The 15,792-nt window shown below is 36.7% G+C and overlaps 1 protein-coding gene and 1 pseudogene across 1 annotated transcript; both read left to right on the top strand.

Annotated features, from left to right (window-relative positions):
• The first annotated feature begins 5,889 nt into the window (after positions 1-5,889).
• LOC119537162 (olfactory receptor 51A4-like) lies at positions 5,890-6,831 on the top strand. Its single transcript, XM_037839732.1, has one exon. The coding sequence runs from the start codon at positions 5,890-5,892 to the stop codon at positions 6,829-6,831; it is 942 nt and encodes a 313-aa protein (XP_037695660.1).
• Positions 6,832-14,325: 7,494 nt separating this feature from the next.
• LOC119537161 lies at positions 14,326-15,252 on the top strand (annotated as a pseudogene).
• Positions 15,253-15,792: the final 540 nt, after the last annotated feature.

Below are 15,792 nucleotides of genomic sequence, written 5' to 3'. Positions count from 1 at the left end.
CTGCAGTGTGTTTCAGAATTGGAGGAGACTGAGCAGGTCTAGATCTTAATAAGGAGGACTGGGTTACTTCTGCAGAATGGGAGTTTCAGAAGAGTCTGGGAGTCAGAATCCAAGGGAACATAGGGTCCTACTAGCTTCCAGTTACAGATGCCACTTGCCACTTCAGGCTTCTTGGTAAATACTAAGAGACCAACAAACAATGAAAGGAAGAACTTAGATCTGCTGTTACTCATTGTTGCCCAGTTTAGATGGTAACTGGAAAATGCAAAAGTCACAGTTTTATAAGTTCATGTTGGCCAGGGATGAGGTGCTAGCTGAGGGTGATAAAATCTAAAATTGATAGTGGCAGGGAGAGATGATGTATAAGAGTTGTGGCCTTGAGTCTAGCTGCAACGTAGGGAACTGTAGATCATTCCACTTACCTTGCTCTTGTCGGTTCCCAATGAAAAGAGTTATTTTAGAGAATCTGCTCCCAGAATTTATTACTGAAGTAAGTGGATCTAAGTGTGCAAAGGATGAACCATATTGGATTCTGTAACACCATCTGGGTCTCCTTGTCCTGCCAGCCTGAGGCACCCATTCCTCTGCTGGGAGTGTTAGCAATTGTCAGACATCATTAGAGTCCTTCTTGGGAATTGCCCTTAGCTGAAAAGAGCCATCTCACCCAAGGCCATGAGCCCCTCCCTGTGACCAGTTAATGGGTGGTTAAAAATTCCCAGGCCCCTCCTTCATTTCAGGACAGTTCTGAAAGCTCATCCTAGTTCCAGGGTTCTCTTCAGGTTTGAATACAGCCTTGGTTACAGTTGCCTTGAATTCAGCTTCTACCTCCATTGTTCTAATTTCTTCCTTCTCCATAGGTGTTGAACTAGAAAACATGTCCCAATAAACTTCTGGCACACAAATCTTCACTTCAGCATTTGATTCAAAGGGAACCCAACCTGTGATACCACCATTAACAAGACAAATACAAATGCCACAAGAGGAAAAATTCACAAACCAAATCACAAAAAAGGGCTAATTTTGTCAATATAGAAAGCACCCCTACAAACTAATAAAAAAGAAAAATGGGCAAAGGTTACACTTGGATTGGCTTCTAAAAAGAATGTAAATGCCCTTGACCACAAGATTAAAATCACCTATTTAATAAATTATAAGTTTGCAAGTAGCAAAATGTTCTCTATATTTGACATGAAACAGATTCTCAATGAGGAAGTTTTCATTAATAAATAGATTTATTAATGTATGAAAAATGAGTAGCTGAATGAGTAGATGATGAGTACTGTCTGTATGGATGGATAAATAAGTAAATGAAAGCATCAATTCTGTATTTGTCAGTGCAAGGGATCAACATTTAACATCAAAATCTGTATTATAAAATTATATTAAACAATTAAAGAATAATGCAGGCATATGTGTAGTGATACACTCTTTATATATGATTGATTGAAGGTAAAAGCTACACAGTAGCATATAGAGAATAATGTCATTTCTGCCCAAAATCTCTGTTAACCTAACAAAGTTTGTGCTTGCACATGTGTGGTGTGTGTGTGTGTGTGTGTGTGTGTGTGACAGAGAGAGAAGAGAGAGATAGGGAGGAGGAGGAAGAGAGGGAGATGGACAGAAAGTTATGGAATGGATCATATCAAATGGTTACAGATTACAGTGTAGGGAGGAGAAGTCTGACATTCTTCACCTTTTGCATTAAACATAGTATTAGTTATTTTCACCAAGCAGTTTTTCAAATAAATACTACTACCTTATTTTTTAAGACATGTTTCTTTATTAATCTGAAATCCAATTTTAGTAGCCAAAACAAATGACACAGAAACATAAAATGTGATAACTGCTCAAGAAGGACCAAGTACAAGTGCTCTGAAATTACAGATGAGAGCAATTAATTCTACTAGATGGAGCATTTGTCCCAAATGGCTAATCTGCATGCATTATGGGAATTAAGCTGACTCTCCTTGAATCCAGTTTCTTAAGGATTCACCTGTGGGCTTTTTATTACTTCTGGGTACAGCTGGTGTCATCCCCAGAGACCTTTGTTCTACTAAAAGTACTTAGAGTCAGAATAACATAGACCCATGTGTTTAACAACAGTAATTGGGTAGCTTCATCCTGGAGTCATCTCCTTTTGACCCTGAAATGTAGACCCGATGGCTCACACCTTGGTAAGTACATGAAAATCCTGATATTCCAATTATGGAGCCCATCAACCAAGAATATTAAGATGGGTATCTTTGTCCCTGATAAGCAATTATGATTTTACTATTTATTACCTACTTTAATCTCAGGATTTATTCAAGACCTGAAAAGTCTTGACAATGTAGTCCTAACCACATTAAACAACATTACTTAACATGAAGTAAGGAACATGATAAAAGACCTCATTTAACAACTGCTATATAGTGTTACTTTATCCTAACTCCATCTGTAAAGATCCATACGTTCTGTATCTGCTTCATATTCTGTGTGTTGGTTTTTTTTTAAGCTGGAAATACATATGGGAAATCTGTGCAGGGTTCTGCTTTCTTCTAGACTCTATGAAAATACCATCCTTTAAGCAAAATAAAATAGCTTTTCTACAGAAGTATGACATTTTCTAAATAGATATGATGGTTTTTTGCAGTTCAGTTAAATTAGAAATTGATAAGGATTGTAAATAATGTGAAGGTTCAAAATGTTCTCATCTTGCTTGATTTTTCTTGATTGATAAGTAAATGCCATAACTTTTTATTCTACTAAGAAACCTAGTATGAATTCAAAGTTATCAATAGGACTTTAGAGTGCAAATCTCAAAAAGTATAAATTGAGTAAAAGTTTAAGACCCTGTTAAGGAGATTACTATATGTCAAAAACCATTCCAACTTTTGTCAATCTGTGAAGCTTTGGGATGGAAGTTTGTTAGAGAACACCTTGGTGGGAATCAGAAGATAAAAAATGCAGATCTCCATATATCCACTGGAGGCACTGCTTGGGGTGGGGGGTAGAGGCAAGAGCAGGGAGAAGCTGAGGACCTGAAGCCTGAACTGAGTAAGTTCAATTGATAAGACAGGCATAAGCCCTTCCAGGCCAGCGAAAGCAGCATATTCATCTCAAACATCTCACTTAAGTCAATATATTAATGTTAAATATGCTCTGAGGCCATCTATCGTGGAAGAAAGAAAATAATTAAATAACTAACTCTATTTTTAGGCATAGCAAAACAAGCAAACAATACCCTCACACAATCCCTATCTGAAAGAATCTTTAGTTTTCCATTTAATATTTATGGTCTACGGATGTGTTGGTTATCGAATCATGTCCCCCCAGAATGTCATGTTCAGGTCCCAACCTCTGGTCCTATGCATTATTTGGAACTTTGAAGACATTATTAGTTAAGGTGTGTCCAAACTGAATGAGGATGTGCCTTAATCCAACAAGGCTGAAGTCCTTGTAAGCAAAGGAAATTGGGCACAGAAGGAGAAGCCATGGGGAGCAGCCAGAAACTGTAAGTCAAGGGAAGTGGGAAGAGAAAGAAGATGCTGCCATGTGCACTGCCAAGGAACCCCAAAGACTGCATGCCAGGTGGAAGATACTGGCCCTGGGAGGATGGAATCCTTCTAGTCCCTGAAAAACTGAGCCAGTAATTCCCACTATTGAAGCCAACCCATCCTATGGTATTTGTTTTAGCAACTAGGAAACTAAGACAAGATGGTGTTGCTGATTGGCACCTTAACACCTGCATGGGACTGGCATGTTTGTGGTCCGTGTTTGATAAGGGGAGCAGTCTAATGTACCCTGCTTGCGACATGAAGATGTTATTCCCCATGGAAGGTAGAAATAGCTGTTATCCCAGCCCACATCTGTTCCTTATAACAAGCTACTTCTTGTGGTAGCTGGGGAAAAAAAAGTGGTCAAAACAATATTTGTTTCCCTTTGAAATAAAGATCCCTGAATCATTATAAACCACTCATGTCATTAGTAAACTTTAGGGAATAAGGAAGCATCAACCACCACATCTAATCATGGGTATGAGCAAGTGAATGATAATACAAGGAAATGTCCACTCAATATGGAATGAAAAATAAAATTTCAAAGCCAATATGAAGGCTAAGACCAAGAAAGAATTCTACACTTTCAATAATAAGATTACTTACTTATGAAAAAAGGAAAAATAAAGCACCTAAAATGAATTTTTCAAGAGGCATCCTGAAGTCTCAAAAATTTTAAGGAGCACAACAGAAAAATTAAATGAAAAGAAGTGGGGAGAATTCATAGATAGAAATTAGAATGCATAGTAATTTAAAATCACCTTCATTAGAAAATAAAAATATACTAAATGTAACAAAACTCATTACTTGGAATAAATTTGACACAAAATGAAGGCAAAATTAGTAAATTAGAAAATAGTACTAAGGGACGTATACAAATGAAACAGGAAGAAATGAAGAGTTCAAAAATATGAAGCAACCAATTTAGGAAGTTAGGTTGAGTAGCTTCAACATTTTTCAGACAACTAAACTTCTGGATAGACAATATTAAAAGGGATAATGTCTGAAAGCATTCAAATTTGAAGAAGAACATGACTTCTCGTATTGAAAATGCATGCTACTTGCCAAGCAAAATAAATTAATAGTAAATCCCAATCTGTACATTACATATTGAACTGCAGAACATCAATGATAAAGAGAACATCTGGAAGACTAGCAGAGAGAAAGGAAATCTTAAGTCAAAGGAATGTCAGACCATGTGTCAGTCAGGGTGTCAGCAAGAAATAGATGCATGTTATGATAGCACAAGATTGTGAGCATCATTAATAACCCTGAATTATATATGTGAATGTGGTTTTAATTTTAGGTTGTTTATATGTCACTAGAATAAAAATTTAAAGAACAAAATAGGATTGAATGACACAACCAGTGAACCCTATGGTAACTATGGTTAATAGTACAATTATAAAAATGTTCTTTCATGAATTATTACAAATGTACCACACTAAAGTAAAAGGTGTTATAATAGGGTGGTAAATGGGAACTCTGTATTTTATGCATGATAAAATTTCTCTAATAAAAAAATATTCAACAGAGGAGGGTTTATTAAGGGGTCTTTTTACAGACATGTATGCAGGGATAAGGGGAAAATGGGAGATGCAGATGCATCCCAGGGTACAGGGTGGGCAGAGAGAATGCAGGAGTCACCAGCATAGAATGACAGGAGCTTCCACAATGAAAATACATAGTGTTCCTGTAGAGAGCTAGAATCATTTAGAAAAATATAATACTGAATAAATAAATGATCTTATGAATGATAGCAACATCATAAGGATCCTAATAAATCATTCAAAGATGCAAAATCCTCTATGGAGAAAGTGATAAAACACTTTTAAGAGACAAATAGCAACATTGGAGGAAAGGAAAATAATTTTTTTTAATTTAATTAGAAGACTTGGTATAAAAATATATTACTCCAAATTGTATCTAAATTCTTTGAAATTTCAAATACATTATTGTTAACAGGGGATAGACTCAAATATTTACATAAAAAACACAAAACTCTCAGGTTTGTGGATTGGGAAATGGCATACCTTAGTTGATTACCAGTCCTTGTATAAGTATCTGTTTTATCTGTTTTAACTTGTAACTGTTGTAAGATTTGATTTTAATAGGAATTTGATTTCCTTTTCTCTCCATTTTTGTTTATACTTGAAAATCATGATATCTGTTTATCTACCAATCTATTTTTCCTTCGTTTAGGTTTTTATCTAGGAATTATGTCCAGAACACTTAAGTTCAATAGAAGGCAATGAATGCAATTGGCTGGAATAAGGAATTTGACCCAACATATTTGCACCACAACAGGAAGCCTCTTCTGAGTTTCTCATCTTGATTCCCTCAGGTTCCTGGCATGTCCATCCTCAACACCTCTGAAGTGGAAATCTCTTCCTTCTTCTTGATTGGGATTCCTGGGATGAAGCCTGACCACATTTGGATTTCCATCCCCATATGCCTCATGTACTTTGTGGCCATCCTGGGGAACTGCACTATCCTCTTTTACATCAGAACAGAGCCTTCTCTGCATGAACCCATGTACTGTTTTCTCTCCATGCTTGCTCTTTCTGACCTAGGATTATCCCTCTCCTCTCTTCCTACCATGCTGAGGATTTTCTTGTTCAATGCCCCAGAAATTTCTCCTGATGCCTGTATTGCCCAAGAGTTCTTCATTCATAACTTGTCAGCTATGGAATCATCTGTGCTTCTCATTATGTCCTTTGATCGCTTTATTGCCATCTGCAACCCCCTAAGATACACCTCTATCCTTACCAATGCCAGAATCACCAAATTAGGGCTTGTTTTTTCTCTCAAAAATATTTTGTTGATCCTCCCTTTCCCTTTCACTCTAAAACAGCTAAGATACTGTAAGAAGAATCTCCTGTCCCACTCCTACTGCCTCCACCAGGATGTCATGAAGCTGGCCTGCTCTGACAACAGGGTCAATGTCATCTATGGCTTATTTGTGGCTCTTACAGGCATCCTTGACTTAACATTTATTTTCATGTCTTACATGCTGATACTGAAAACAGTACTGAGCATAGCAACCCAGAGGGAAAGACTCAAGGTCCTCAGTACATGTGTTTCCCACATCTGTGCTGTGCTCATCTTCTATGTCCCCATTATCTCCCTAGCTGTCATCTACAGGTTTGCAAAACACAGTTCCTCAATCCTTAGAATCCTCATGGCAGATGTTTTCCTGCTGGTGCCTCCACTGATGAACCCCATTGTATACTGTGTGAAAAGCCAGCAGATAAGAAGTCTGGTCCTAGGGAAGCTATGTCAGAAGCAAAGATGATAGGGATGCTTAACCACAACAAACACCATTAGTAAATTACAACAAAACAAGCAGAGAATGAATAAGTAAGGAGCTACACCATATTTTAACTACATTGTGATATAGCCTCTGGAGAAGTTCCTTGAGATTAGAGAATCAGCCTTGCAAATGCATTGATTTAGGGTATAGGCCTGAAGCCCTGATGTAAACAGAAAATGCATTCCCACTTTCCACTTTCACCCAGTTTGCTCAATCAGTCTTATGAACACACGGTATGTTTATCATCTTCATCTTGTTTAAAGGAATATTCTAATATGTTTGTTTGAGGATTAATAGTGTATATTTATCTGATAACTGGTGGGCTCAATAGTGATAAGATGTGATTGAAAATTGCCTGTTCATGTAAATTATCTCTCTGCATCACATAGTATTAACATATATGAAATATGTCTCTGCTCTCAGAGCCTGACTTTGAAATGAGGCAATGACATTCACATGTATGTAATCACTAGAAAAGCAACATGCAAAGATTACAAAAATTAAGAAAAATTTCATTCATTCTTTCCTTTCAACAGTTTTTTTTTTTTCTGGAGCACTCAAATATCACCTACTAAGCTATGCAGTGTAAGTCAGCTTGCTGTCTTCCAGGTTTCTGTGTAAGTTTTTTATAATATCATATCTTCTTTTACTGTAATTTTTTTGTCTCTCTGCCATATTTTATTTGTCTTTCTGCCATACAAGAATGTAAACCACTTATAAGGATAATTTTCAAAAAGGTAAAATTGTGACTCTCATAGATATAAAATGAACATCCATTAAATATCTTATCTAACTCGGTTTTTAAAGATGGGGCCAGGCAAATGTTTAAAGAGGTTCAAAGGAGAATTCACAGAACAAACGCATTTATTGACCAGTAATATTGAAAGGAATTTGCAAAGGGTACAAAAAAATGGCTTGTTCCACGGCAGGGGAGGGAAGTCACTTGAACCTCTACAAAAGAAATGTATTTGCATGTCTACAAACATGAATTATTTTGATTGCTAGTAGTATCTACAACTTGAAGAGTTGTCAATAGTAAAATAGCTCAAAATCCATGAAAGGCAGAGTCTCATATAACCAGAATCAGATAACCCAGAAGGGTGTGCTCCAAACAATGCCCAGTTCTCCTCTGAAGCACACATTTTCCCAGATAGTCTACATCCTTTTAATAAAATAAAGAAACTCATAAAATATTATTCTTGGTCATAAAATAAGGCTGACCTCAATAGATTTTGCCGGATTATTTACACAGGTGCAGTAAGAATGGTATTTTATCATACAGGCCTTCTTAATTTTTCAGTGCTGGAAATATAAGGAATCTCAGATTGGACTTGTAGAATACTTTGTTATTTGCTACACCAGAGCTAGCAAAGCAAGCCCAAGAAACTTTCTCCATCAGATTTCATGTGCAGTACATTTGGGTACAATCTTCATTTGTTGAAGTCCCCAAATCCCGAGTTTCCTGACAAGCCTGGAAATGACTTTTCTTTCCAACCATATGGACTGGGCCCTGTAAGCCACCACCTGCTAGGCCAGTTTTCCTGGAAGGATTTGTCAGCATTGGCTCCATAAAGTCATCCTTTGTTCTGTAGAAGTGGCTGCCATACCTGACTAAATGAGCAACATTTGCAATTATGACCTTCATGGCAAGGAAGGCCTTAGTTGCATAATTCATTTTTCCAATTATATTCTGGCAAAAAGGAATGAAACATGGGCTCCTGTTGAACATGTATATCTACTTTGTAATGTAAAGCAAGGATACTCTGTAAGAGTTTCTGAATTCTGAGGAGTCAGAGAAAATTAGATGTTTCAAAATGTTTCATTCCCACTGACAAAAGCAGAGTCTACTAGATTATTATTTCTTACAGATAGCTTAATTAAAAAAAAAAAAAGAAAGGGCCTCCTTTTATATCCAGAAAATGAATCATTAAAATGGCATTAACAGTAGTCCAAACACAATACAATGCCCCTTATTTGCTAATTTAATCTTGTATAATTAATTATTGTCCCACTGGATCTTACGGTAGCATCTCCTGAAACTCTCTGCTTCTTGACCAAAGAAAAAAAAAAGTCCCAGAAATCCTGACTCAGCCCATTGAAATGGACGGAAAGTTACCTGAGAGTTTATTCTTTGTTGTTTAGAGTATCTAGTACAGTCCTTTCCCTGGGGTCTGAGAGGGTCCTTTCTTGTTGAAGACACAAAACTGGCCTGTTGCTGATTGCAGAACTTTCAATCAAACATCAGAGTAAAACAAAACTATCAATAGTTTTCAGATAGTTAATACTGTCTTAAAATGACTGTGATGAGTTTATTACTGATCATTTTCAAATGTAAAAGGTCTGATGAGAGTTCAGAACAAAAATAATGCAACTGACAAGTAGAATTTGTTGTATCCATGACAAACAAAACAAGATAAAGGCATAAAGGCATTACAAAAAAAAGGTTTCAGACAAAATGTCACTAAGGATATGATCAAGTATATTTTCAAGGATAGCGAATATTACATCAATGTATAAAAATAGATGAGCACAATTTTACAGGGGAAAATCTTGATATATAACATATATATAACATATGATAATCCTGAGAAGCAACATACATTATATATGAAGAAAATTCCAAGAGCCTAGATATCTACATTTTCCTAAAACACCATAGTGAAGTCTGATGTGCATCCCCAGATGAAAATCCCTGACCTGGAAAGATGCTAGATTCAAAAATTAACTGTCTAAACCGTCTTAATTTATTGAAAGAAAAACCTATAACTTTAAGGACATTCAGTATAATGGATGATGCAGACACATGGAGGCCCAGTTATAACACATTGTGGAAATCTCTAACGTTGTTCACAGGGTCCTCTGAGATCATGGAGGAGACATAATGCTACCAGAGGAAGCGGAGGAGGCTTAGGTGGCATTCTCCACCTTGGTTAGTTCTTACCCTTTACAAGGGGCTGGATGACTTTCTTGGCTCCAGTCCCTTTTGCAGGTTCATCTGCAGGGCTTTCCCTTTTCCTCCAAGTCCAGCTTGCTGAACTGGAATCCCCAGGGGTTTCTAGACCACTGGGATAGCATTGAGGAGGCAGGACTAGTATCCTTGGGTCAGAATAAATTGGTGGGCTTGCACATCAGTGAAAGTCTGATGACTGCATCCCACATCCATTTCTTCTTTACTCTGACATGTGGGTCTAACCACCTCCCCACTGACTGGTAAGTTTCCTGACATTCTCAGCTGCCATCTTCCTTTGCAAAAATTTACATGTTTTCTCTTTGGCTTTGGTTTCCCAGTGCTTTGATGGATGTTAGTAACATTACCCTCTAAAAAGTTCCATAATGCCTCTAAATGCATGGGTGGATGTCTATGGCCCTGCCAACCCTTGGGAAACAACTAGGTGCTAGGCCAGAATCACAGGCTAAGCACCAAAATAAATTAAAAGACTGAAACCTGGACCTGGATCTTGGGTGCTAATATGCAAGACCACTGACCTTCAAGCAGCATTGTTGAGAAAACAACCTGTGGAAAAGTCTGCCTCAAAAATCTGTCCTAACTCAGCATGGTACTGCTTCGGTTTAAATCTTTGCTTTACATTATTCTTTTGATAAGAAAGAAAACAATGTTATGATTCTAACAAAAAGTTATCTATAAGTCCACAGCTGTTAAGAAATCACATATGGCTAGATTTCATACAATTGCATTTAATTTAAGGATCGAAGCCTCTTAGATTAAGTTATAACTTTTCATTCAGTCAATGTAAATCAGAAATATCAAAATGGTATCTGCTTATCTGAGTTACAATGAAGCTAGAGGGAAGAAGTAAAGGAGCAATACTATCAATGGTTACACACCATGCACTGAGGGACTGTCAATCTTTGACCAAGATTTTGAGAGTTAATTTCCATTCATTTGATATGCAGGCTAAGAAAACAAAAACAAATAAAAACTGGCACTTGAAGCAGCAGGAACAGATGCTGCTCTGGTTTTTTTAACATTGGGAATGTCAAATTCTGTCCTAGGTTCCTCTATCTTAAAGGAAAAAAGTACATACTATTACATGAAAAAAATACTGCTTTCCAGTGACTGCTGCACCCTTCATTTCAGATTATATTCTGAAATAATAGTGTGGGAGCAGGAAGCTTTAGTGTGTAGAGGTTAATCCATCTACCTTTTAGAAACAGAGGACATGGGGTATAAAAACACTTACGAGGCTGGAAGTGTGTATAGCCTGACAAGGGAGAGGACTGGACTTGGATGTCATTTAAGGAGTTTGACCATCACAGGACCTTCTGAGCTTTCTTAAGAGAAGATAGAATGTACAAACTGACATTATAAGACAAATCTTGCACCTACATAAAGACATTGTGTACCAACTGTGTACACATATGGCTTCCTTTGATATTAGAGGTGAATGCTTTCCAAACTTGAATGTAATAGCCATTCAATTTCTTGTAAAGTTTTATTATCTTCCTGTTTGCTAATTGCATCCAGAAATTCCCCTGTATTCTCCACCAGATATCTTATTATTTCTGTTTACTTTAAAATTTTATTTCTATGAAAATGATTATCAATAAACTATTTACAGGCAACCTAGAGAAAGAAACCAAACTTGGCAAGAAACTCAACCTAGAGAGATGGAGTTCAACCCAAGGGAAAAAAAAAAAAAAAACTCAAAAATTTAAGAAAAATGGCAACAGGAATAGCAGCTCAGAAATCCACGTGCTTATACTACAGGTTATGAAATGTGAGTCTAGAGTTGTAAGAAAAAATAGAGGAGAGAAAGATGCAGACAAAATATATATGAATGTGTGTGTGTGTATGGAAAAAAAAAGGAAAAGAAATTTTGAGAGCATATGTGTGTATAGAAAAAAAGATTCAACAACAGAAAACTCTACAATGATTATATACAAAAGGAATCTATAACACCCTTGGAACATATGAAAGAATAAGAGAATGTAAGAAAAGAGAACAAGGCAGCTTAACAAGAAATCAACGTAGATGCCACTTTATGCAAGAATATTAATTTCCCTAATGATCATGGGTTGGTGTGAATGCAAAACACAAAGATTAAGTTTATATTTATTTGTAACGTACCCTTTAATACTTTGGAGTATTAATGGATTGTTGCAGGGAAGAATTTCTAAAGAAGATGATACCTAATTTAGAGTGAATAAAGACAGATGAGGAAGTGAACTGCTTCCCACATTGCATATGTAGCATTTGCAAAACAAAGAGGCTTGAAACAACATAGTATTATTGAAATTTTAGAAAGTTTTCTGGAACACAAAGTGGGGAATTGGGCATGGAAAGAGACGATGGTGGTGATTAACTCCTCTCTCTAGCCAGGATTACATTGTGACCACTATTATAAGTCTTTTCTTAATGGAATTCAATGATTCCTTTCCTGAAAGCAACATTACTCTTGATCTAATACTCTTTAATAGCTTACTGTATCACAAGGGGTTTTCTGTAATCTGAGTATGAATTTTAAGTTCCCAATTTGTGGCATGGTTAAGAATGATTGTGGAATCACTATATTTAGCATCCTGAAATATAAATAGAATCAAAGAAATAAAAAATATCTATTTTGGTTCTGCTGTAAACTCAAATCCTTTTAACCTAAGTGGCTTAAAAAATCTGACATTTATAGAGCTAAAATTACATATCTCCATCCTGCTCTCCTTAACGTATTCTTCTGTAATAAGATTATACAATAAGCAGGAATCATGGAGCTTAACAAAAAAAAGAATTCAAGTTCATTTTATCTCCTCCTGTCACTTCCTAACTGTTTAATGGTAGCTGCTCTTTTCCTGACTCTGACTGAACGTGGGACAGGTACCATGATATTAAATTCTTAGAAAGTGTTAAGTTCACTTTAACTTAATAAAAAAGGATGATTGAAATATTACAATATCCAGTCAAAAGCTTCAAACTTCAGTCTAAAGTAGGCTTCCTCCCCTTTCCCATGCTAAGGTTGGTTGCAAATAACACGTTCCCCAGTAGGGAAGGGAACATGTCTGTCTTCAAAACCCTATCTCCCTTACCACCTGCCCCTGTTCCAGCTGTTGATCTGAACCTTATAGGTTAGAATGCAGGAGAACAGGGAAGTTCTTACTTGACTGGCCTTGTCATAAGATAGCTTCAAGCTTTCCAAATCTTGAAAATTGTAAGGCTAGCTGTCTCTTCAGGCATCTTTACAGTCTTCATGGACTCCTACTGGCTCGTCTAACTACCGCTTTATTTATATGACTTGTGCCTCTCCTTCAGCTGATAGCTTTTCATTCTTCCACCCAAGGCCTGTTGCTAATAGAGTCCTGTTGCCCTGACCTTCCTATGGCATATTCAAGATTTCATACCCAAAGTATGCACCCAGGGCCCTAAAGTAGTGGGCCAGTCATTTCACTCAAAATGTCCTAAGTAGCAATCACATACTAATTTACTCTGCACACCAATTATGGGGATGGCATACCATGGGCTCCAGGAAGGTTTTATCAACCAAAATGCCCATTTCCATAATGTAAATCTGATATATAAGCAAAGCATAAAAGTAAGTATTTTAGGATGCAGTTTTTAAATATATGAAACCTTATTGAGATATAATTTGCCTACCTTAAAATTAATCCCTTTAAAGTGAACAATTCAATGTTTTATTTGAATATAATAACAGCATTGTGCAACTATCAGTATAAATTTTAGAATATTTTCATCATCCTCAGGATAAATCCCCTACCCATTAGTAATTATTCTCCATTTCCCCCTCCACACACCCCCAGCAACCACTAATCTACTTTCTATCTATATGAATTTGCCTATTTGGGAAATTTTATATAAATGGGATCATGCAATATGCATTCTGCTGTTTCTGGCTTATTTCATTTAGCATCATGTCAAGATTCATCCATGTTTTAATTTGTATAGAACTTCTTTCTTTTCATTATCAAGTAATATTTAATTGTATTGATAAACAACATTTTATTCAGCCATTCATTGGTTAGTGAGCATTTGAGTTATTTCCAAGTTTGGGCTATAATGTTGATTTTAACATTTGCCTACATTTTTTTTCAAGCACATCTGCTCTCATTTCTCTTGGGTATAAAACTATGAGTGAAAATGTTGGATCATATGGTAGCTCTGTTTCCAAAATGACTGTACCATTTGAAGTTTCACCAACAATCTGTGAGGGATCCAGTTTGTCCACATCCTTACCAAAATCAGTTATTGTCTGTCTTTGAATTTTAGCCATCATTTGGACTTAAAGTGGTATCACACCGGTTTTTGATTTGCATTTCCTTAATGAATTATTACTGTCCATATTTAAAAAATTTTTTTTGTTTTACTCCTAAGAATTATTATAGGGAAGTAGCTATAATTCCAAGACCACCTACTAAATAACTAAAATATACACATTTAAACCAGTTTGTTTATGCCATTGCAGGAAGCCTTTTCTGACACCCCCATCCTGATTCCCTTACATCCTTGCTATGCCAGTCTTCAACACCTCAGAAGTGGAAATCTCTACCTTCTTCCTGATTGGGATTCCAGGAATGGAGAGAGCTCACAGTTGGTTGTCTCTCCCCATTTGCCTCATGTACCTCCTTGCCAACCTGGGGAACTGCACCATCCTGTTTTTCATAAAGACAGAGAGCTCTCTGCATATTATTTCCTCTCCATGCTGGCAGTTTCTGACCTGGGACTGTCCATCACCTCCCTTCCAACCATGCTGAGAGTCTTCTTATTCAATGCTACAGGGATTTCCTCAGATGCTTGCTTTGCACAAGAATTTTTCATTCATGGATTCTCAGCTATGGAGTCATCAGTACTTCTCATCACGTCCACTGATCACTTTATAGCCATCTATAATCCTTTGAAATATACCTCTATCCTTACCAGCACTAGAGTCACTAAAATTGGCCTTGTATTTGCTGTAAAAAGTATTTTTTTGGTCTTCCCTTTTCCCTTTATTCTAAAGAGACTGAAATTTTGTAAGAAAAGCGTTTTATCCCACTCCTACTGCCTCCACCAGGATGTCATGAAGCTGGCCTGTTCTGACAACAGGTCAATATTATCTATGGATTTTTTGTGGCTCTTACAGCTTTGCTAGAATTAGTATGCATTCTGTATCTTATATGCTGATATTGAAAATTGTTCTGGGCATTGCCTCACACAAAAGTCACCTCAAGGTCCTCAACACTTGCACCTCCCACTTCTGTGCTGTACACATCTATGTGCCTATTGTCTCCTTGGCTGTCCTCCATAGGTTTGCCAAAAATGTTTCTCCTGTTATTACAATCGCTATTGCTAATATCTTCCTTCTGGTTCCCCCTCTAATGAATCCCATTGTGTACTCTGTGGAGAATCAGCAGATTAGAAATCAGATCCTGGGGAAATTATGTGAGAAAGAGGGTTGATGGGCAAATTCAGTTACAGTGAAAATCTAACTCAGTTGGCAATTTATGAATAAATGTAAGGATCCATGAATGACAATGAAGGAATAGGAATTGAATACATCAGTGAGAAGCAACAGTATCAAGAACAATATTGAAGAAGAAGGATTATTAAAGAATACATAAGAAATCAACCAACACAATTACCTGTAGGAATTTTTATTAGGAGCCCTTAGGAAGTATAAGCGTCATTTTATTGCACCAGGGATTAGGAACAGTTAGTTACTAATGACCACGAATCTCCATGGAAATGTTAAGGACTGAGTAATGCAGTGCCTAAGGTCCTTAAACCATAATGGATCATAATACCCATTGATGTGAACTTAATGTGATTGACAAAACTTGTTCATGTCCAATCCCTACACCACTAAACCAATCACTGTTACAGGAATACTCAAAAGAAGTGGATTTCCTTCCCAGAAGGGCTAGAGAAATATTTGACAGGAATAAACAAAACAAAACAGAATTAAATAAATGAAAAGAAAACAAAACCAGTAATAGTCT

The sequence above is a fragment of the Choloepus didactylus genome, chromosome 6 (assembly GCF_015220235.1).
Source record: "Choloepus didactylus isolate mChoDid1 chromosome 6, mChoDid1.pri, whole genome shotgun sequence".
NCBI classification, from domain to species: domain Eukaryota; kingdom Metazoa; phylum Chordata; class Mammalia; order Pilosa; family Megalonychidae; genus Choloepus; species Choloepus didactylus.
The sequence above is the reverse complement of the archived record's forward strand: the minus strand, read 5'-3'. Positions and strand labels throughout refer to the sequence as shown.

Bases quoted from the DNA above. Each gene is read 5' to 3' on its own strand.
- LOC119537162 (XM_037839732.1), top strand. From the start codon at position 5,890: ATGTCCATCCTCAACACCTCTGAAGTGGAAATCTCTTCCTTCTTCTTG.